We start from the raw sequence: 23,495 nt of genomic DNA, 5'->3' as shown, positions 1-23,495 counted from the left end.
TGCAACTGCTTATGAACAGAGCTTGGTCGTGTCGTGGTTGGAAGGATTTTGCGCTCTAGCCTACATGGATGCTCTCAATGTTTTTTTTTAAATCTCCACAAATTAATTTTACCCTTTGCACGTGTTACAAAGTATATGAAAGTACCAAAATAAATCTCTAAGAAGCCTTTTAAGTGAAATGACTTAAGGTAATTTATTGGAAAAAGATTAAGCATTAGGCTTTTGAAATGTTTTGTTTCATCCCAATAAATAGCCTCCCTTGATGTCTTAACCCATTGTTTCAACTTTACTTTGTGTCTTTGAAAGCCATTGTATCCATTACAGCATTTTCATGCTGTGCGTCGGGACATGAAACGGCACCTTGCGTGACTTCCACTGCTGCAGGCTGCCGCCCATTTAGCCAGACTGTCTGTTATCATTAAAACCCCAAAGACGGTGAAGGGGAGGGAGTTCCTGAGGAGAGGCAATTTTCTTTTGCGTCCTGTCTCAACTCTGACCTCTCACAGCAGGAAGTAGGTAAACACCAGTGACAAAATCATCTGCAAGCTTCTGTGATTTTTAAAGAGAGAGCTGCTATTAGAATAGCAACGTAGTCGTCATGCGGAGATGAAATCGGATTAGACCTCGTCGGGTGAGGGGCCTAGCAGTGAGAGCCTGCTGTGTCTTTTAGGATGGCTACTGGAGAAGGTTTGCACATGTGGTGAAATTAATACAAACCTACTCAGTCAAAAGTACAACGTACTCCCGTACAATATAAACTGAAGTGTGTTTCATGAAATGTTATGCTTGCATTTTCTTCATGTCCTTGTTTTTATGGTCGAGAAATCATTTAGGGTAAGGGTCAAAATTGCTTAGCCTAATATTTTAGGCTTTCTAACTCACTTGGCTATCATTGATGGCACTAGAGTTTCAATCCATTTTGAGGGGGAGTGATGCCCTTCTCAGAAAATAAATGGATCAGACGTATAATGAGGTCAAGGGTATGCAAAAATTAGCATTTTGAGTCAGTCCTCACAGTTTAAATGATTTGGACAGTAGAGTGTTATTGGGGGACATAGCCAAAGTGGCTGTTTTTGTTCATTTAAATTTTGTTTGCTCATTTTAATTTATTAGATGTTTCATTAGTATATATTATCACATTACTTTCATAATTCATATTATTTTTCATTAAAAATATGTTTAGAAAATACGATAAAGATTGATAGTAATATACATGAACAGCACAGTTTGAGTCATTTGGCCACATTAACTAACATGGCAAATGTACCAACATTTTATGTGTACTATGTCAGGACATTATGAAGTATTATTATTATTATTAAAAATGGTCACTTAAAGAAAACACATTGCAAAAGTTAGGGTTTTTGCTTAGATTATTATTCTAAACTGCTCTACCATGTATGTGGCACAGTCATAATTCTATTACGCATTTCATTTTTCCAATCATCAACAAGTGGAATAAATCAGGTCAGTCCTGAAGGCCAAGTTATCAAATGAAACAGCAATCAATAACATCATTTTATGCACAGTTAGTCTATTCACTTGTAGTCCTAAATTACTTCAGATAGAAAACAACAACGAAAAAAGTATTATAAAAAATGCCTTCATCCATCAACTGTCTTTATAAAGCACTTCAGTCTTTATTCACTTGTTCGCACGTAGTTATTTTCCATGTAGTCCTGCCTACTAGGCCATTAGAAACAATGATGGATGACATAAGTTGTCTGACAGCAGTGGAGAAGATACGAGCAAAGCTTTTATAGCTGGCATAGATTTGAAATGCGCAGTCATGCGGCGAGACTCATATTAAGCCCCCCATTCTTTGCAAAGAAGTAGCAAGAGTTCAACTGGATTGAAAAGGTTTTCCTCCACTTAAAAAAAACGGTGGCCTGCACTTTCATTCGGAATTCGAGGGGGAAAATGCCCTTTTAGTGTGAGAACGGAGGGGAGATGCCTTCACGGGCTGGTGGTTACGCTCTAGCAAGGGCCTCAAAACAAAACAAAAAAGAGCTACCTCCATGAATGCTCAGTTCATCTGCAAGGTCGTTGGGATTCTCATTAGCACTCATCTGCACAACTTGGCGAGGCAGCCATTTTATTCTGTAAAGAATTGAAAAAAGTGCAGCGGTGTGGGGGTGGGGGTGCTATTGCACTCTTCGAAATTTGGAGAATCCAGTGATCTTTCCGTGCTCTATCGTAATAAGGTGATCATGGTCGGACAAAAGAACGAGCTTTGGTTGAAATTCAACCTGTTGAATGCTCACCCACCTGGATGGGATTTGCTTGCTTTTAGTTGTGGTGAGAGTTTCATTCAACTGCTTAAACATGTTTAGTCACACAGAAAAAATTGTCTTGAAGTTATTTAATAGACTTTTCATGCTTTGAGATGATGTTGCTTCTAAAAAAAACCTTATTTCTCAACTTTAAAAAAAAAATCTTTGACTGGGACTTTATCCAGTCATAGTATCCATGTAAGTTTTATGCATATGTTTATATTATTGTTGTCTTTTTTTCACCATGTTGGTTTTTCACCCCTGAGCTAATGGAGAGCCCCTGTTAAATTAATCTAGTGTTAAAGCTGACAAGTGCAATGTAGGCTGAATTTAAGTTTCTTGTGCGGACTGTATCAATGATATTTTCTTAATTTGTTGCGGGCCAATAAAAACTGGGCAGCGGTCGTTGCTGGCCCACGGGCTGCAATTTGGGGACTACTGCAATATATAGCATTTTGAAATATTATTCATCTAAAGAAGAGTTTTATCATAGTAACCTCTTCATGTGTTGTCCCCAGAGGCACAACCATATTTGGTGAAATTGTCAATGTTGACACACAGATGATGAAGAGCATGTGCGTGACTCCTTTACATGTTTCCTAAATCGTCTCCAAAGGAGGCCCCTCCACTTCCCCCACAGGTTCACAAAATAGATGTGAAACGTGAGATAAGCCGAGTAAGTGCTCCGAGGTCATGTGTATATTTTCACTGCGGGCCGACATAAATCAAAGTAATGAATGAACAAATTTTACCTAATTTCTCAGTGTGAACTAACGCAAAAATCCTGGTTTGGCCAGAAACACGTTACAATGTAACCGTACCTCTTCTGCAGGTGCAAATCATCACCTGCACACGCCTTGTTGCGAACTCCTCCCTGACCTCCATTCTCACTCACACGCGATGAGCCATTGAAGTGTCAGTCATGCAGGAAGAAGAACGGCTCTTCCGAATCAGCTTATTAGCATTGAGTCGCTTTCTTTGGCGGCTCTTGGTGTGCACTTCCACTACAGCCACACAACACCTTCTTGTATGAGTGGATTAACCAAATGCTTCAGCATCTCAACAATAAGAAATGTGTGGTTCAAGAGCTCAAGGAGGCTTTGCGCAAATAGGTGTTGATTTAAAATGTTGTATAATTCAAGGATTTTAATTTAGAAGGCAAATATGGTTTGATTCAGCTACTGCCAGATCCGCTGCGACACATAATTTCTTTATACCCGCAAAAGTAAATCATGTGCTTTGACTTTATGTTTCTTACTGAAATGAAATTTCAAATAAAAACCCAAAAGTATGAACAAAAAATGTTTGTTAAATGTTGGGGATCAATAACAAAAAAGTGTTTTGTTGTTAACAACCAAACACCCATGAAAACAAATGACTTAAATAAAATATAGCTACAAAAATAAAATTGAAATGAATAGTTGGGGTTTAAAGAAGGGGGATATGACCGCATGTGTCGAGTAAATAAATAAATTAAAAAGGAAAATATGCCGGATGGCTGGATTCAAGTACAGACGGACAAAAGTGACAGGAAGCAGATGAAACTGACAGTCTAAAAAGAAAGTACTATTCAAACAGTACAGGAAATATAACAGCTGCAGCTACCTACTTAAAGAAACTCAATAGGACGATGTGATCAGAAGTACACTTATCGAAATAATGCATGGAGTTTGTCTGCCTATATTGTATGCATGTGTGTGTGTTGAAAATTTGAACCTTAAGCTTTATTTGTACCATCTACTGAAGGACAATTTGATAAAAAAAATAGAGGGAAATTAATCAATTTATGGACGTGTTTTTAAATTGATTATTTACTGTATGAATAAGGATAATGCTGTCATTGCTAACAACATTGGATTATGGTGGACAGCTACCAAAGGTTTACACAAATTAACCATTTAGAGTGACTATTTTTGGTCATTAATTAATAAGTCTTAGCAATTATTAATAGTCTTGTGATTTTTAAAATTATTAGTCATTTTGTATTGTTTATGTTTTTATATAATTGTAAATACATATAAAAATTGATACAATCTTATAATAGGTCATTAATGAAATGCTATAAGGTATAAAAATAGAAATACAGTATGGAAACGGCTCCATGTAACACTTTTTCATTCTCAGCATATTTGTATACCATTGACGTCAATAAACATAAAATTCATTTTAACTGAGAGAACTGGTTGTGAATGCTCATCTTTTAGTGCCATTGAAAGGAACATTAACAATGTGTAATACAGTTATCCAAATATATCAGAATATGCATCAGTTTTTAAACAAATGTTATAATATCATAAGGGCGTGGATGACGTGGCATGGTTCTCCTCGTATAAAAGAGGCTGGTTTCAGTCCACAGTTTGGATTGTCTCCACCCTCTTGGAATAACTTGCAACATCAAATCCACAACCACACCAGCATCTCAACTTGTAAGTCACTCATTGAGGGGAAAAAACTGGAAACCCGGTAAGATCACTTTGCATTCACTTTAAAATCTTACTGTAAGGTATTTTCATGCATTTTGGGGAAAATAGTGAGCACTGTTAATATATATGCATACTTTGATTATATAAACTACAACACTAAACATGCCTAACATAAGTTTCATTCTATAAACGTGAAGAAAAAACAAGTGTTTTGGGGTGTAATAATAACTAGTGTTATTGGGGACCATAACCAGATTGTATTTCTGTTTTTATTTTATTCAGTTTGATTCATTTAGTTTTGATCAACCTTTTCATATTTTACAATTGCATTTATTTATAAAGAAATGAAAATAATTATTTATAAATAGCATCCACCTAAACGTGGATGTCAAGTTTTGGGTCATGTAGGCCACACTAACATACTAACTTTTGACATTGCGGCTTACATTACCCAAAATATAATGTCCCTGAATTGCATGCCAGGGCTTTGTGGTATTATTATTTTTTAAATACCAAAAATAGTTAAGTGCTCTTTAAAGGGTGAATACTGTAATATTGATTAGGATTAGCAAGTGGACGATTCTGAGGAAGTCCAATCTCAAAAATACAAGAAAATCACAGACACATAAAAATAAAAACATATTATACTCTATTTATTGCAAAAAAAAATGTCCATAGTGAATGGTAGGAATGTCATTGTGGGTACCTTTCAAATTGATAGCGACCAGTCAGTTGTAGCTGCTAACTGAAAGCTAGGACTGGCTTCAGTTCCCAAAACAACCGCCCTTCACTGAGGTCACACACTATGGAAAAATGGATGGATGGATGAATTATGGGGTTCAACGGATATTTGTGTAATATGAGCTGCTGTCCGTGGTGCTGAAACTGCTCCCCAAATGCCACTGGGTCACAGCAGACGCGATCAGGAGGCCCCACTGGAGCGGCGGCTCTTCAAATTGACACACACCATCAACTCCACAGGCTCAAGGTGCAATTCTATGTCACGTACAGGCGTGAGACTGCATTCCACACCAGAGCAGACAGAAATGGCAGAAATAAATGACTCAGCAGTAGCCAAGGCCGCCTGTGTCGTGCCCTCGTTGTAATTTAGCAAGTAGTGCTTCACAAGTGGCATTCTCCTCCTCCTGGTGGCTCTTTTAAAAAGCACAGCAACAGGTCAATTTTGTTTGTGCCTCGTCACACTGACTCGGAGTTAAATATTTTGTTGCTCCATCTTGTAAGGAGCATGTAAAAAAAACATGTTGGTGTCACAATGCCTTAATTATGTTGGTGATGTAGCCTACCTTGACAAAGATAATAATATTTTGATTACTCAATTAATAGGGAATGCAGGGCAAGCGGACAAAATGCAGCCTAATAGTCTGAATTAGGCTTTAAAATGGTAGTTCAAAACGCCGGTTCAAGTGAGAGCTTCGAGTACATTGTTTGCTGGATAATTACATACTTAGTTCTGTTTAAGTGTGGTTCACGCTTCGACAAATTAAAACCACAAAGTAAACATGCAGGTTAAATTAAATAAATAAGTCGGTTTGGTCCAAGGAGAAAATGATTTCGTTTGACAAGCTACACGATAGTACAACTTTGATACTAAAGATTTGGCCTGGTGCAAACAAAATCAACTTTTGACGGTAACTAAAAAAATATTTTTATTTGTATTTCATGCATCTTGAAAAAATGTTGTAGCTGCCTGCGCACAATCGCAGCATGCAGGCAGGAGGGTTGGCGGTGCTGTTCAGAGGAGGGGATGCTCGCAGGCTGGGCTACAACTAAAAAAAAGAAAAGAAAAGAAAGAAAGAAAAAAAAAACTTTCCGCATTATCAAAGCGCTCCAAAGACGCTGAGTGCAACCTTTGGGGATGCAACTCTATGACAAGCGCAAACAAAAGTTTGCAACCAGTGCAACAGGCTGAGAATGGAGAATATATATTGCACACACGTAGTGTGATTCACTCAACTTTAAGCTTCTATTGATATTATTTGTATGTTTATCTTTTTTTGCTGCGTTTGAATCGACTTGCTTTTTTTTTTATTTACCATAATATCCTTCCCCGCAGGATCCTTTCCCGATGGCTTTGAATTTGGACAAGAGCGGCGCAGAGACTTTGACGAGCCTGTTAGTGAGCTTTGGTACAATTTTGCTTCTCTTCCAAGTGTGTCGCTGGTTCGGGCAGGGCTCGATCGCTCGCATCCCCGGCCCCTTCCCCTGGCCCATCATCGGCAACGCAGCGCAACTCGGCAAGGCGCCGCACCTGTATTTCGCGCAAATGGTGGCCAAATACGGCGAGGTCTTCCAGATCCGACTGGGCTGCAGGAACGTGGTCGTGCTGAACGGGGCGTCCATCAAGGAGGCGTTGATCAAGCAGGGCTCGGCGTTTGCCGGCAGACCCGATTTCAACTCCTTCCAGCACGTCTCTAACGGGGACGGCTTCGCCTTCGTCACCTGGTCCGACTGGTGGAAAGTGCATCGCAAGGTGGCTCAATCCACGGTGAGGATGTTCTCCACCGGGAACCAGGAGACCAGGGAGACTTTCGAGCGGCACCTCCTGGGAGAGTTTAAAGAGCTACTGGAGCTTTTCTTAACCAAGACCGAGCATCAGAAGTTCTTCGTGCCCATTTATTACCTGGTGGTGTCCACGGCCAACATCATGAGCGCGGTGTGCTTCGGCAAGAGGTACCAGTACGAGGACGAGGAGTTCCGCCAAATGGTGGGCAGGAACGCGCAGTTTACGGAGACTGTGGGCGCGGGGAGCATCGTGGACGTCATGCCGTGGCTGCAATATTTCCCTAACCCGGTCAAAACTTTGTATAACAACTTCCAGTTGCTCAACAAGGAGTTTTTTTCCTTCATTCTGGAGAAGGTGGAGGCGCACAGAAAAACCTTTGACTCGAGCACCATCAGGGACATGACTGATGCCATGATTGTAGCTTTTAATGATAAAACGGCAGGCTACTCACCAACCAAGGATTACGTGCCCTCTACTGTTGCAGATATATTTGGAGCAAGTCAAGACACGCTGTCCACAATGCTGCAATGGATCGTCCTCATCCTCGTCAAGTAAGACATTTTTTTTGCGTGAGGGAGCTTTGTGGGAGGCCTATGGTCAGTTATAACTATTTCAGGGACAGTGATGACTACATTGGACAGCTATTCAAAAGCGAACACTCGAGAACTTTATTGCTTTATAGTTTTTGTCGTTGAAAATTTTAATATTAACAATCATTTTATATATAAATTGCAGCATGGTGGACCTCCTGTGTGGAGTTTGCATGTTTTTCCTATGCCTGCATGGGTGGGTTTTTTCTCCAGGTACCCAAAAAATGCATGGTTGACATTGTGCGCCACGATTGGCTGGCAACTAATTGAGGATGTGCCCCGCCGACTGCCCATACTTGGCTGGGATAGGCTCCAGACCCCTATGAACCTTGTAAGGATAACCGTAATGGAAAACGAATGAAGTTATGTATTACTTTTCATTCCTTTAGAGCACAGGTGTCAAAGTGCTCATAAAAGTAAATCATGCGGTACCACATTTTGAGAATCACAGCATTATCTTTGGTGTAACGAGGCGTTTTTACATGCTGAAGGCATGTCAAGTTGCTACTAAAGTTGTTTTTGTGGGCACTATCTTCAATGCCCTACACCTCCTCCAATTATGAACCAATCATCTTGAAACGAGGCTCAAAATCTAGTGATCCTTGGAGATTGTTTTTTTTTTAAAGCTTTTGTACAAAGGCTATAATTATTTTGGATTTAAGGAAGATTCTGAGTAAGTCAGTAGGGGGCAATGCTGCAGAGTTAAAAATGCTTCCTGTATGTTTCAAATTAGTCCACAGGGAGCATGTGCGTCACTAACTTCAGCCTGTTGTGTGCTGTAGAACATTTGTTTTACAAATGTTTACTGTACTTCTCACCTTTGTCCATCTGTATAGAAGAGATTGTCTATAGTAGTTTAAGATGACCTCATGATCTCATTTAGTTATCTTAGTTTTCCTTGCAGTATTTTCTTTTACCGTTGTAAGTCCATTCAAAAGGGCTTTCACCAAACAGCGTCCACAAAGTTAATGTAATGAATATACTAACTTGTATTCTTGAATTTATACTGTGAACAATGCTTCAATTAATTTTGGAATAAACATGCCGGTCTGACTCTTTCATCAAAAGGTACCCGGAGATTCAAGCGTGTCTCCAAAATGAAGTGGACAAGGTGGTGGACCGTGGCCGCCTCCCTTCCATCGAAGATCAGGCTGAGCTTCCTTATGTCATGGCCTTCATTTACGAGGTGATGCGCTTCACCAGCTTCGTGCCACTTACTATCCCTCACTACACCACCACTGACACATCTATCAACGGCTACACAATTCCAAAGAACACAGTCGTTTTTATAAACCAGTGGTCCTGCAATCACGACCCCGCCATCTGGTCACAGCCTGAAAAGTTTGATCCCCAACGATTCCTGGACCTCAGTGGTCATCTGAACAAGGACCTATGCCGCTCCGTGCTCATCTTCTCTCTGGGGAGGCGGCGCTGTATTGGAGAGGAGCTGTCCAAGTTGCATATCTTCCTCTTCACAGCCCTTCTGGCTCACCAGTGCCACATACGAGCGGATCCGGACGCGCCACCTGACTTAGGCTATACCTATGGGCTGACTCTAAAACCAAACACTTTCTCAATAGCCGTGTCGCTGCGCGATAGCCAAGGCCCCCACTCCCGTCTTTCAGAATGAGTACCGGAAGTGTTTGAAAAGCTCGCGGTACCAAACATCGCCCACTAGGAATGGCTCCTCTGGCTCCAAAACACCATCAAAATGTTTAAAGTTTGGTACAAACTTTGAATTTTGACTGCATGGTAACATAAATGCTTCAGAACAACTCAAGTGTTAAGCAGGGATACGCCAAATTGGTTTTCAGCCAATCGCAGAGCACGAGACAAACAACATGCTCACACTCACACGTAACGACAATTTAAGCCTACCATGCATGTTTTTGAGATGTGGGAGAAAACCAGAGTACCTGGAGAAAAGCCACCCACGCAGGCATGGGGAGAACATGCAAGCTCAACAAAGGGGTGGGTGGGGCTACGTGTGCATGCATTTTCGGGGTTGTTTGAGCAATTTAGAACATTTTTGTGATGTTGGCGGTCAGCTGTACCCAAGGCTCACTTGTATTCTTCAATTAGTGTCATAAACTTTAGCCTGTGCAAATACATTTGAGATATTTTTATTTTGGTAAATGCTATTCAAGCTAATCTCAAGACACTATGTTTTATGCTTGTTGTTTAGGCGGTTGTGGATTGTAGGTGGACTTGTCTGACTATAAAATATGACAGCAATGAAATGTGGTACATATTTTGTCCATAAAGTCCTCATATACCAGTAGGCTGCCTGTCTTAGGTAACTGAAGGAGGCTTGACATTCAATGTGCGCTTGATAATTACAACAAGAAATTTCTACCGAGTACTTATATAACTACAAAAAAAGGGACTGTCTAGATGGGATCACATTAAGCCTGTGAAAGTATCTGAAATCAATGCACAAAACCATCCAAGGACACAAGAGAAGAGTGTTTGCTCTACAGGCTGCTTCAACATCAGATAAAAGGCTACCAAAATCTGCAACTACAGTGTTTCACCACCGGCCAGGGTCCAGCTTTTAGCTCTCGTGAGTGGCCAAAAACATTGTCATGAGGGATGTCAAGAGGATTACAACATCAAGTGCTTGCACGTGATATAAACTTTGTTATAACTTACTAAACAGAAACTAAGATTGAAGAGCCTCAAGATGCACACTCTCACAACCACACAACTATTTGATAACAAACCACACTACGTCATCTATCATATTTCACACCTAAAGTATTCGTTTTAATTAGTCCATTATGCAAATTAACAGCTTGCTTGTTTGTACACATAGCTGGTTAGGAAGGAAACAAAATCACTAAAAGCTGATCTAATGAAGGCAAAAAGTGAAAGTTAACTTTGAGAAGTTTAATTATATTGACCATTTGTCTTGAGTTCAAATGCATCAATTGTGGAGGCAGAAGGGCTACCAGAGCACAAATTCCCCAAGTTAGCATTGCTAATTATGAAAATACAAGTTAATACTTGATACAGCATGATCATTCAGTAAACACAAGTATAAGCTTCTACAAAGTTGTTTGTGGTTCAAGAAAAACACCACTTATCACACACACATATCCTTGACATTTTTGCAATTTTCTTTACACTACAATATTATGCGTGTTTCTGTAGTGACCCCATATCATTTATTAAAGTGCCTGTAATCTCAAAATAATGTGTCTGTGAGTCTTGTATTTCAGTTCTTTTATTCATCTGTCATCAGTATTTATTTATTTAGCGATACCTTCAGAGTGAGCAGAGACAAAATGAATGCTGAAATGCCACACACACACATTTATAGCTCATTACTAATCCTATAAAAATGGGCAAAGTTTGTCTTTGAGGAAATAACTTAAAAAAATAAATATAACATTTAGAAGATGTCAGTTGTCTTAAACTGTGAAGAAATGACAGAACCGGTCGCATGGTGAGAATCAAACCAACAAAAAAATGCAGTTATGTCAAAACAAAAACCAAAGTTATTATTAGGGTTGCCAGAAATATCACACAAAAATTACATCACTAGCAAAACTGTCAAACTTTCAAGCAATATACGTCTACTGAAACTAGTTGACTCATGAGTTGCCATGGAACCAGCAAACAGTGCTCCATTAACAATAACTTAGAGAGGAAATTTAAATCTAGTAATGTCATATCAATAAAACAAAATAAATCAAATTATATACAATTTGTATCACATAATATGAACGTTCAATGATTTCAAGTGACTAACAACTAACCTCTTAAACTGTTTGTTTTGTTGTAATGGATGTTTAGTCATGCCTTGCTGGAGTGATTGACATTTTAGTACAGCACAAATATATATATAAAAAATTGTGTGGTTCACAAATCAGTTCATTTAGATTTGTCCATTCAAACCTTCAATACCGCTATTCCTTTAGGGCAGGTAGGAAGTGTTTGGGAAATGCTTTTCCACACACAGCCGTTATCTCACTGTCCCAGAACATCCTGTACTTGATCATCCAGACAACGTGTGATAAAAGCACAGTAGATGATTACTGATAAGGTCGCCGCGTTACCATTGCACATTCAAGATGGAGACAAGTTGTAAAACATCATGTCAACAATGGAAGGCTTTAAATTGTAATTGATGTTAATCTAAAGAGTAGAGGGGAGGCACGGATGGTAGTAGAATGATGCCTCATGAATATGCAAAGTCAATATAGTGACCTTCCTTATATGTTTTCCCTCAGACTTGCTTAATTCTGTGGAGGGAAAATGAAATATTGTACAAAAAGGAGTAAGACTTTAAGACAACTTTGTACTTAAGACTGCATTTACAAGATAAGGAAGAATCTAATCAATGGCTCATGATAATCTTATTCCTTCTTCTCCATCCAATTTCATGGTCGTTTTAATATTTTCTGTCTTCACTCTAAGGATGTTTGCAGTTCCACAGTTGTTTTTAAATAACCTGCTCAAATCATGTCGTCAGTGAAACTGTGCCGGCTACTCGAGAAATAAAAAGTCAAACAGCCATTAAAATCCACAAATGTTTAGAAGGGCGGAGAAGAACTAATTATAGGTTGCGTGAGAAGGTACTCTAAACAAAGCGCACATTATAGTAGAGGTGATTTCAATTAATTACACAAATTCTCTCATCCTATCTCAGGAATTTGAGCTTGAGGAGACAAATGTAACGTGCGCTCATGCAACCAAGCACGAGCAAAAATGACTACAACTACAAGCTATATTTATACAATGAGATTTGGGAAATATGTCAGCATTTTCTTGCCAAAAATAGTGTATGCTTTATAATATATTGCTCAAATAATTAGTTCATGTCATAGCAAAGTAAAAACAAATCACATAAAAGAATTACCAGACTGTCATCTATTTCACAAATTTATTGAATGATTCAATTTTCATCAATCATTTAGTACACACAAGTCAATTAGGGGTTACAGTGTAGCCTCGATAAAAGGTATCTTCATAATTTATAAACACAATTATTACAATTCCTTTGATGTTCAATAGCGTAAAATCCCAATTAAGCCACATTAGCATCCATGTGTAAAGTGACAAGAGAATATTTTGCTTTTACGAAATCAGAATTAAAAATGATAAAAATACATAAAACAACAAATAATGAAATAAATACAACTCTGATTTGCATCAGATTTAAACTTAGAGTGAAGGAATTAAAGCATTAGGGAATGGATACGTTTAACACCCATCAGTCATAAATTAGCAATATAAGTCACCAAAAACTACATTCGATATTTTTGTAAAGTCCCCAGCATTTGTGCTTTAGGAATAAAAATATTCCAAAACATGCAACTAAATGGCTCCATATAACCTGCACAAATCATATAAACATACTTCACACCAATTTGTAAATTATTACATGCACCCGGATAAAATGAAATTATATTTAAATTTAGATTTAAGATCAACTAACTTTCAAATGTTATTTTTGTGTGGTCCAAAACATACGCAACCAAGATAAATTAATCTCCCCCATCCAAGTGCGCAAAAACCATAAACAAACACCAGATAATGTGGTAGCACAAGTACACACAACTGGGGTTGTAGCAATGTTCAAAATCATCCTTTAGCTTATTAGCTACCATTGACAGTGATAAAGTTCCACTCCATTAAAAGTGGGAGGGTTGGCAGCGAATGAGAGTTTTCCAACATTTGAAAGTGTGCCAAGAGAGAAAGCCAATTATAAATGTTTCTTTTGACTCCACTCTGAACAGAAGCAAGAGTCAACCATGTTATACCTATGCAAGGTACAGTAAAATAGAGCCATTTATCAGCAAGTTTAGGACAATATTATTGTCTGAGTCGCTTTTGTTATTTACAAAGGACGGAACAGATAGTAGCAACAACTACAATAACAAGGCTCATATTGCCATTGAAACTTAGTATTAATAGCACACGCCCTTTGCTACATCTCTGAATCACCTTTAGGGTTGAACACTCCAAGGTCTGGAGAAAGAAGGTCCAACTCTTTCTGTGCTTCTTCATCCTATTAACAGATATTTGATGTTAGTGCAGTGCAGTAAAAGAACAGTAGTTTTACTAGTCATACACCAAGACTGGGAAGCGCCTCGATCCGATCGCCTTATCAAAAATCTGGCCTGTTTACATAATTTTTAAAGGATTGGAATAGGATGAAAAATATCAGTGTTTTTTCCCCTCCCGGAATACTAGAGATCCATGAAATAAATGGTTGGTAGAAAAATCTGTTTATCACCCAGACCCTTCAGTATTGAACACATTTTTTGGAGGGGTTGAGACGGTTCTTCTACCTCTTTGGTCACAGATGGTATTGAGCCAGCAACTTCACAAATCTCCCTCGCCTTCTTTCTGTACCCAATGTCTCTGTAACACTGTCACAAAGAAAGAAAACTTGAGATGTTCATCCTGTGCGATTATTGATATTCAGCCAAACCTATGGTTTAAAGAAGGTAACAGACCTTGGCAAGAAATACATAGTTGAGTTTGGAATATCCTGGATGGAGGTCTTCAACCTACAAAAGATTTCTTGAGGTGAGCTTTCAACAGAAACAGGTAGTAGGCCTCATTGGTTATGACTTTTGCAGAGTGAACTTCAAACAGCAGGACAAATGCATTTTTGGCAACTTAGCTTACATGTCATGGGCAACGTGTTATAACAGGGAGCATCAAATTGATGGGTAAGGATACACAAGACGCGAGGAAGAGGCACGCACAGTACTAGCCAGGAGCAAAATTCATGTCTCAGCTATATAAACAATCAAAACGAAAGAACATTACACCTTTCTAAACACTGAGGGTTTGGCCTCTCAAAACTTGGCACAGGAGTTATTAGGGAGGAACTTGAAAATGAGCGTTTGTCAAATGGGACACGAGAACATGTTTTAGTTTAATCAGTTAAAGTTGATTTTCTTTTGGTTAGAGTGTGAAGTTCTTTGTGGATTGTTGTTGTTGTACATGTTGCAACTAAAGCGGGGGACACTAAAGTATTTCAGGGTGATCAGTATTCTGCAGGGGAGCGCTGCACTTGATGGTACTCTCATGTGATGTACTGTTTAGATTAAGTTATTGAGTGTAATGAGTGGTCTGAAATGAATGAAAAAAACAGAACCTTCAAAAAATTATTTAGCGCATCTTCAACTGTGGCGCTGGGAGGTTCTCCAAATAACGCCGCGGCAACTTTCCTCTCAAGCCAAGACAACTGGGCTACCTGCAAAAGGGACACCAGACTTCAGTCAAAAGTCATCTTTCTTGACAAAATAAATTACCAATACTCATTTTGGAGGTAAAATCTCCAAATAAAGGGTTGAGTGTTGTTGACTTCAAAGACAGTGATCTCCCAAATACCTTATTTTGTTTGTATAGCGAGTCTACCATTTGGTCTAGAAAAAAATTAAACGAGTCAGCTAAGTCTCGAAATGAAATGCTGATGGCCGAAGGACTGAAAATGATCGGAAGCAGCATGGACATAAATGTACCACACAATGCTCAGCAGGAAATATGCTCTTGTTTACAATCTGATTTAAGTCTAACAATGGGCAGCGTACATACACGAGCCCTCTCTTGAACATCCTCAAGGGGAAAACAAACTTCGAGGAAACCCAAACAGTGCTTTTGATAAAGGGCAAAGAGTGGGTGTGTTAGCAAAGCCAGAGGCGCGGGCGCAAATATGTGGCAAGAGATCAGAGATGATGTGTGTCACACACACCGCGTAGCACCAGCGGCCTAGGAGGTAGTAGGACAGGGGGTCTTGAGGCTTCAGCTCAATGGCTTTATCCAGATGATCCTGAGGCAGAAGGAAAGTAGACAGGCAGGGTGAACATTTTTATTGTTGATTCATGGCTGCTATTTCCACTGCTTTCTGTCCTGACCTGATCTGTCCTGCTTCACCAAGCCACAACTATTTCACAAACATCTCTCACACACGCGATCGTGACGAGCAGCCGTACGCTTCATCCTCTCACGCACCCTCCCAACAGCTTTTCCATGCGCCCTCGTTGTCATTTTTTTCAAAAACATATTTCACTTCTTTTGCTCACCTATGTACGTAAACTATGTTTTGGGAAAGCTCCTCTCAGAGAACAGAAATACATCTTTATTACAAATACAAGTGTATCAGCAAAAGATGTATAAACAGTACTTTGTTGTTTGTATCCCTTGATTTATTCACTGCCAAGGACAGTTATCGACATCAAATTATTCATAAAATGAATGGATTGTGCCGAACTATACGACCGGATCACGAACATCGCTACTTAAAATATCATACAAACCTAAACCTACACAAAGAGAAACCCAATTTTAGATGACGCACTCAATAATTTCTGTATTTTCCCATTTTGTACACCATTGTAGTACAAGTACCAACATTAAGAATAATAGAAAATTCAGAAGACATGATTTGACGGATGCTGAGATGATTTTTTTTTCATATTGAATACATGGATTTGAATTTAGCTGAATTTAAACAAAGCTAAAGATCTTATACTAAATCGGCAAAATATGTTCACTCTAAGTAATAGAACAACTTACCTTGAATATGTAGCCATTTTTTATCTTGTTCTGCACTGTATCATATTCAGCCATTATGCCACACATGATGGCATACCTGTAAGGAGCATTTTAAGAATTAGCACTGAATTAAATTTTATTTTTTTAAAATACTGATTGATTTTTAAATCACGGAAAAAAAGACTCCAGTTTAGGCCAAAGGCTTTAATTTATCTTCTTTGCAAACGGGTTCTATCTGGGTAAATAAAATGAAATAATCTTCTATCAACTGACTCAAATTACAAAGAAAGGATGCTTCATGTTTTTCCCCTTTAATGATGTGATACTAAATGTCTATTGTGCAGATCAATTGCTTGTTTTACATGTTCAGGTTATCCATTGCTAAATTGGTTTTGTCTATCATGTACATATAATAAAGAATATAATTTTGAAGTCGTGTACTGGAATCCTTAAGTGTATCTTGAGATTTTTCAGTTTGGATATAAGTCCAACAACGGGCCTCGTATGAAATGAATGGTATTGTGTCATTGGTGTGAATGAATATTTGCTTTGTAGATGGAACAATTGAGCTGCAGATATTTATAGATCGCAGACAGCAATTGGACACAAAAAACAGTTGTGTACAACTGGTTTGACCAAAACCACGTGCAATTACTGATTGACACTTCAAAGTAAACTATTGGACGGCATCCAGGTGAAGAAGACTTGCTTTATAATGTAACATTGAGATTACGAAGCAAATGAGACTTTGTATGATTCATCTTCTTAGGTCAGATGATGTTTTGTGTTTGTACGATTGGCACTGTGATGTTTTGATTTGTTAAAAAGAAAAGGTACATAGAGAATTTAGGAATAATATATTTTTTTTAAACTCTCCATTACACAGGAAAAACAAAGCTCTTTAGTACAGTAGTTAAAATCCTGAAACTGAAAGGCAGCTCTATTAAACAGCTGCCAACTTGTGACAGGTCAGACAACACATGGTGATAAGTTTTCTAATGGCAGTTGTGCTTTGTAAACACTTACCTCAGACATAAACCTCCTTGTGACACTGCCTGGTTCTGTTCCCAGTCCCTACCTTTGTTTTACATAGGACTTTGTAACCACTGATCTTAGATTGTGTTTTTGCTCGGTTTAAGGATCTTGCAAATTCCATAAGTAGATGGAGGATTAAAAGATAAAGTTTAGAAAAGTTGTTTCTTTTAATTAACTAAACAAACACTGTGTTATATTTCTTAAGTGTTGTAGCACATGAGTAACCTAATGCGTATTAGGCTCACAAACATAAATGACTAAAGCAGAGCCAGTTTATGATTTCCAATATGAAGTTATGCAGTCAGATATGAATAAAAAGTTTATCCTTTTAACAAAACTATGAGCAATAATACCTGGAAAAATGAAAGAACATTCATACACTACATTCAAAGTGGAATACTACTAATGGAAAACTAGGTATAGAATGAAGGAATGCAAAAGGGATTTCTGATAGCATCCGACGCATTCTGCCACACATCTTAAAGCAAGGTGAGTTCACAAGCAAGTAGGAAGGCAAAATAAAAAAAGGAATCGACAGAATGAAGATTTTATGCAGTTTCACAAAAACACCGCTGCATGTGGTTGAGGCACAATTTAACAGTGGGAAACGTGGTAAGTGTGCTAAATAAGAGAACCATTGTTTCTTCTTCCTTCTTGTAACCGCGTAATGTATCTGTGAAAAGTGCGTGCATAGTTATTTGTCTAGATGCATGATAGTGAGTTAGTGCTCTGGGCTGTTGTGCCAATCAACGAGTCTTACATCCTTGAATATGACATTATGGGAAAGTCCCTGTGCTTTAGTCATTCACGTTCACTAGTTTACAGGTTATGATTGGACAATATGTGTTATGTGCATAACAATGTTTTTCTTGTTATGTTTTATGTGCATGGTTTAACAGTTTTGAGAAGAGAGATTAGAACACTGGAGGAATATACTGCAATTTAACATACCACTGGTGACTTTCCGCACATGTCGGGTTCAGCGCCACTGCATCCTCACCAACCTTCTTTCCTAAGAGAGAAATAAACAAGTTACAACCATTGACAGATTTTGACAGTGCAACGACAAAGCTTCAATGCTAAACTATCGCTGACATCCATTAGCCCCAAGTGCATCAAGCGCTATGGGAATTTTGACACGGACTGTGAGCTGCAATCTAATAAGTTAAGATGTAGTGGATTTAACTTTTTGTTCTTTATAATTCAGGCTTTTAAATCTAAATTCTTAAGTAGTTTCAGAGTGGGTGTGATCACACCATTGGGAATCGTCTAGTGTATTTTTCCAACAGAGCATGACCTGAAACAAACCTTTCTGTTCTAATTGGATCTGCTTTAAATAATGTTTCATGCCAAATCGGTAAGCTACTGAAATGTTGAAGTGTGAAGTAGAAGTGCAATCGCTTTTTTCCATTTAGTGGCAATAAGAAGATTTGTAGTGAAGTCTGGATTGTGCTTTGAGTGTTTACACAGTGGATGCAATTCTCGTTTCTTTTTTTTCTAACTTTCCAAAACAGTGTCAAAGTATTTACCCTCCAGGAATTGCGTCACTGCATACGAGTACTTAAGGGCATTACCAATAATAGCCAGATGTAAGATCATATTAACTACAGGGCAAATGGAATTAAGCACCACATATTTAATTTGTAAAAAAATCATGTTAAGTGGGTACATAGGAGAGACAGTATAAGATTACCAGTTTCTGCATGATTCTTCTTTTCCTCAAGCGTACCGCTGATGTCATGAACATCACAATGTGCTCTAATTAGTCGCCAAAGATATGCAGAGTTCTGTCCAAACTAGAAAGATACGAATGCTCAGTAACAAAACAAATATGGAAAAATGGACCAAAGGTTCACATCTAGGCACGTTAACAAACCTCCTCTCGTTGCGTTGTTAATATGAGTAGACTCTCTCTTTTGTCTGCTTCTGTTCCCTGATGCAAAGAGTCGATCCTCTCAAGTAAACAAGTCAACTTGTCGGTTGTCTCTTGCCTTTCCTCCCACTGTTCATCTTCGCTTTGTACCTCTTCATCTGAGTCAGTCAGTGCGGTTATATACCTGTAAAATATGTGATTATTCCACCAATTCTAAACAGATCTTTGCAAATGTCATCACAGCCCATTAAGAAGACCTGTATTGAACTTTGTATGTGGGGAAACAAGAAGTTAGTGCTCTGTAAGCCTCAAAATAAGCGTACTTTAATGCTGTCAAAAGGTTATTTCGAAATTTGACATTTTTTTATCAACAAAATGGGTGCTCATTAGAAGAGCTACTAAGTGCAGAAGACCCAAAGGACGTGGAGAGCTCTCTAAAGAGTTCAGCAAATCTCCTTGGTTACACTTTACAAAAACAATCCTTGGTTACCAAGCTTTCTTCTGCAAGGCTTTGAGCATGCAACCTAGTTTATTCAGTGTGTAATGGCTGACAGGGCCAATAAGAAATTTCCATCCTTAACAACCATTGACTAATTCAACAGGGTATTCTTTCAACAGCCTACATAGAGGAACATTTAGGAACTGGTTTTAATTTGTGAAAAAAAATATATTTCTTTCAATGCTCAATAGTGTGAGACACCCACGGTTGCAAAAAGCAAGCCCAGTCTTAAAAGTGGGACACATTAATCTAGGGATTTGTGGGCAAGACATTCACCTTATTCACAAAACCACCTATTCCTTCATATATTTTAATATCAACAGTGATTCCCATGACGGAAGTTGCACTAGATAAACAAAACCTGTTTTGTAGAGAGACTGTAAGTTGATCAGGGTTACTTGTTAAAAAACAATATTTTCATGCTTATATCAACAAGTCTCCAGTCACATGAATGCATTTGAAAAAAAGTCGTAATGTCCTTGAGCTATGGCAGTATGACGTTAATGAATGCAGCAGGTACTGTTCTGAAAATACAAGTTTCTACAAGACTTTTAAATGAAGCCTCTGAAAGCTTGGCACACATACATGCTGATTGATGTTTTATTTTATTATTTGTAATATTAGTATTATTTTAACATTCAGAAAAATAGTTGCCCTTCCCCAGACGCAATTGTAACATATGCAAGAAATATAACTTGACAATACTATCAGACCATATGTTGCAATTTTGTTACATGAACGCCATTTGAGCTGAACAGAATGGATGGATAAATTGTGCAATAGGCTCCCTTGGTGGGAAAGCAGTATAATCCCTCAAGGGTTTGAACTGTATCCCTTTATCATTCCCACTCTCCCCACCCCTTGGACCACAAAAAAAACATGGCAGGACAAATTCTTTAATTAAAAAATGTATGCATGATGTGCTTTCAATAACCTCAGTATTTGATGCTGCAAAAATCCACCCACTAGCACCTTCACAGCCCCTCTCAGACTAGTAAGGAGGGTGAAACATCGGGAGGCAAATTGGAAACATATTGTTTACTGCTAAGTTTGCCAACACTAACAATGACCTCAAAGGCAGTATCTGTATATCAACTCAACCTACTAAACTGGATATTCAATGTCTACGTGTGCGTAAGATGACAAACGAATCCTAGTGTGAAGTGTTTAACAGGTGGAAAGGAGCAGTCCGACAGTGATTGAAGATTCAGTGACACCTACAGGCATGCTGTGATGTTTTCTTGGCACTGCTTGTATGTTAGTTCCTTGACAAAGCAGCACAGGTCTTATTGAAGGAACACCCAAGGAAAAACATTCTGCCCAACTGCAAAAGACTTAAGAGTTGTGATGTACCAAAGCAATCTTCAGTGAGCTATCAGCGCCCGATAATGCTATTTTAGGTGTATCAAATTTTGTCACAAGATTGGAGCCGATCCAGTCGAAACGAGTGTTTTCAGTACCATCTAGCTTTTTGACTATAGTAAATAAAGCCACTATCCAAACATGTCTGCTGAGTGGAACAAGTTCTCTTTATAAACTAATAATGATGGTGCATTGTGTAAGCATAGAATTTGTTGAGGTGGTACCACTAGGGTTTACTTTACTACTAAAAATATCATTTGTCATTTAAAGGTGACATTATTTTTTTCTGGATGAAAAATTCTGACATCAGATCAGTATCTATAAAACACATCTTGAAAATCCCTAACCCTATAATGATCATGTTCAGATGAGACAATACTCACCCTCCCTCACTCTCCGCTTCTTCAGAACTTCGACCCCCTGCTCGAGCTCCAGTAATGTGGCTTCCAGCCCTTTTCCTTCGTGCAGGTGTGTTCCTGTGGAGAGGAGCAACCCGATGTACCTCCAGTCTATCAGCCCCTCTTAGCTCTTCGGCAACGTGACCTTGCCGGATGGGTAGGGAATTTTTCAATGCCTTCATCTCGTCCTTCAGCTCTGATACACACTGAAGGAGGGCCTCGAGGCGGTCCATTACCGCCATCTGATCGCCAGATAGACCGGGACTACCCATTAACGTGATGCCGGTCGCAAGTTCATTATTAGTGTGCAAGTAGTGCGCTGGCAATGAGGCTCTCCATCTCATCTTATAGCCCTGATAACACGCCACAGCCAGGCCAATGCCAGCCACTCCGGCCAAGGCTCCCAGAATCAGGACTTTGCTGTCCGTTTGAGACATGCTGAAAATCTGCACATAAAGGATACATTTGGGTTACTGATTGTGAAGGAGGGCAATTGACTTGTTCAAATCAATTAGTATCAGGGATGATTTTTGTGATGCACATGTTAATCAATGTGTCTTTGATACCTCGACAGGTATTGAGCTAGTTATAAACTGCAATAAAACGCAACATTTGTAACAGCTGTCAAAAATGTTTGCTAAAGAAATCTATCATATACTCAATTTCTTATTAGGACGAAAAGCCATGTTGAAATAGTTTTTCTTCTAATGTAGTCGTTTAATAACGCATCATAAATACAGTGATGTCAATATGAATCATGAAAGAAAGCGTATGTCACACACTTGCATCATAATCATCTCAGTTTTTAAAAAGAAATGCTGAATCTAAACAAGTGGGAGCATTTTAGACAACACAAAGTAGTCCGATCTGTCAACGAGAACATTTCTGCTTTGAAGTTACAAAAAATTAAATCAATAAATAACAGTGTGTTATTTACCTACAACTGTAATCAATCGGGTGGCTGTTAGCTTCGTTCCCTGTCAAGGACGTAAACAAAGATGTTGGCCCTGGTTAAAAAAATAATCGTGTGGCACTCAAGACAATCAAAACAATCGATATTGCAGTACACCTCCTCATATTTGAAATACAAAACACATTTTGATGTTTATGTAGATCTATTAGAAGAAAATTCACAAGGAATCGCCTGTTTTGAGACGGTTGGTTGATATTCAGGTCTAAAGTGTATCAAACAAAATCGTCCGTGCGGTTTCAAGGCAGCGAATATTCGTTCTGCTCCACCAAAACTGCGCACTTATTATTATTGTAATTGCAATTTTGTTGTTACCTTTTTTAATGATTGCATCCAATTTTTTGTCTCTAAATTTTAAGTTATTATTGTTATTATTATCATTATTGGTATTATAATTATTAGTATCATTATTGGTATTATTATTATCATTATTGTTGCTGTTATTATTATTATTATTATTGTTGCTGTTATTATTATTACTATATTATTAGATTTACATCAAAGCGTGGTGATGAAGATCATTTCTCACTTCAGTCTCCATTTTTAAACTTTCACATTAAGAGATGTTGATCTTATCTTTATCATTTTATTTAAAATATGTTTTTCATTATTCTACAGTAGATATAGTCACTTACCTCTGGAAATTCCTCCCCCTGCTTTCTTTTCAAAGGACACTGACTATATGGGCTGACCAAAATCAAATGATCACATCAGCCTTGGACTTGCAGTCAGTGCCGCCCTCAACAAAGTTTATTCAAGCATTATAATAAATAGCTTGAATAGAGCAGAGGATTTGGGTGAATATTAATTTTCCTGTTTAGAAGCTTTTTCATAAAAAGAATGTTTAACTTCACTGAGCAACGTGTTACACCGAGTATGTCCTATTCTGTACAGACTCAAAGAACTGAATCCAGCATGCAGTTCTCTCAAGCACTTTGAACAAATTATTCTTCCTTTGTCCACAACCAACATTTTGCCACCACGGAACAAAAACCTTCCTGCAATCGTGAAACCTGGCGGTGAATGGAAAA

At 38.4% G+C, this 23,495-nt stretch overlaps 2 protein-coding genes across 6 annotated transcripts; one reads left to right on the top strand and one right to left on the bottom strand.

Moving 5' to 3' along the window:
• Nucleotides 1–4,641: 4,641 nt before the first annotated feature.
• On the top strand, nucleotides 4,642–11,000 carry cyp1b1 (cytochrome P450, family 1, subfamily B, polypeptide 1). Of its 3 annotated transcripts, none has more exons than XM_077613551.1 (3): nucleotides 4,642–4,736; nucleotides 6,771–7,771; nucleotides 8,879–11,000. In XM_077613551.1, exons 2-3 carry the CDS (start codon nucleotides 6,783–6,785, stop codon nucleotides 9,438–9,440), a joined length of 1,551 nt encoding a protein of 516 aa, XP_077469677.1. In that variant the 5' UTR covers nucleotides 4,642–4,736; nucleotides 6,771–6,782; the 3' UTR covers nucleotides 9,441–11,000. The 3 variants fall into 3 exon arrangements, with proteins under 3 accessions (XP_077469677.1, XP_077469679.1, XP_077469678.1); XM_077613553.1 differs by lacking the exon at nucleotides 4,642–4,736 and adding an exon at nucleotides 6,536–6,695; XM_077613552.1 differs by lacking the exon at nucleotides 4,642–4,736 and having other exon boundaries at nucleotides 6,709–7,771.
• A 1,684-nt stretch (nucleotides 11,001–12,684) lies between these two features.
• On the bottom strand, nucleotides 12,685–23,484 carry rmdn2 (regulator of microtubule dynamics 2). 3 transcript variants are annotated; one of them, XM_077613629.1, is made up of 12 exons: nucleotides 23,100–23,484; nucleotides 22,432–22,471; nucleotides 21,480–21,940; nucleotides 19,239–19,419; nucleotides 19,056–19,158; nucleotides 18,314–18,374; nucleotides 16,349–16,424; nucleotides 15,525–15,602; nucleotides 14,928–15,026; nucleotides 14,278–14,331; nucleotides 14,110–14,190; nucleotides 12,685–13,826 (listed from the first exon to the last, which is right to left on the bottom strand). In XM_077613629.1, exons 3-12 carry the CDS (start codon nucleotides 21,929–21,931, stop codon nucleotides 13,746–13,748), a joined length of 1,266 nt encoding a protein of 421 aa, XP_077469755.1. In that variant the 5' UTR covers nucleotides 21,932–21,940; nucleotides 22,432–22,471; nucleotides 23,100–23,484; the 3' UTR covers nucleotides 12,685–13,745. The 3 variants fall into 3 exon arrangements, with proteins under 3 accessions (XP_077469755.1, XP_077469756.1, XP_077469753.1); XM_077613630.1 differs by lacking the exon at nucleotides 22,432–22,471; XM_077613627.1 differs by lacking the exon at nucleotides 23,100–23,484 and having other exon boundaries at nucleotides 22,432–23,073.
• Between the last annotated feature and the right edge of the window lie 11 nt (nucleotides 23,485–23,495).

This window comes from Stigmatopora argus, chromosome 11 (genome assembly GCF_051989625.1).
Source record: "Stigmatopora argus isolate UIUO_Sarg chromosome 11, RoL_Sarg_1.0, whole genome shotgun sequence".
NCBI lineage: Eukaryota > Metazoa > Chordata > Actinopteri > Syngnathiformes > Syngnathidae > Stigmatopora > Stigmatopora argus.
Note: the sequence above shows the minus strand (reverse complement) of the source record. Positions and strands in the feature narration are given on the sequence as shown.

Excerpts from the sequence above, each read along its gene's own strand:
- cyp1b1 (XM_077613551.1), top strand. The coding sequence starts at position 6,783 with ATGGCTTTGAATTTGGACAAGAGCGGCGCAGAGACTTTGACGAGCCTG. Across the intron at positions 7,772-8,878 it reads ATCGTCCTCATCCTCGTCAA|GTACCCGGAGATTCAAGCGT; the intron begins GTAAGACATTTT and ends TTTCATCAAAAG.
- rmdn2 (XM_077613629.1), bottom strand. The coding sequence starts at position 21,931 with ATGTCTCAAACGGACAGCAAAGTCCTGATTCTGGGAGCCTTGGCCGGA. Across the intron at positions 14,332-14,927 it reads CGCTAAATAATTTTTTGAAG|GTTGAAGACCTCCATCCAGG; the intron begins GTTCTGTTTTTT and ends AATCTTTTGTAG. Across the intron at positions 13,827-14,109 it reads TACCATCTGTGACCAAAGAG|GATGAAGAAGCACAGAAAGA; the intron begins GTAGAAGAACCG and ends ATCTGTTAATAG.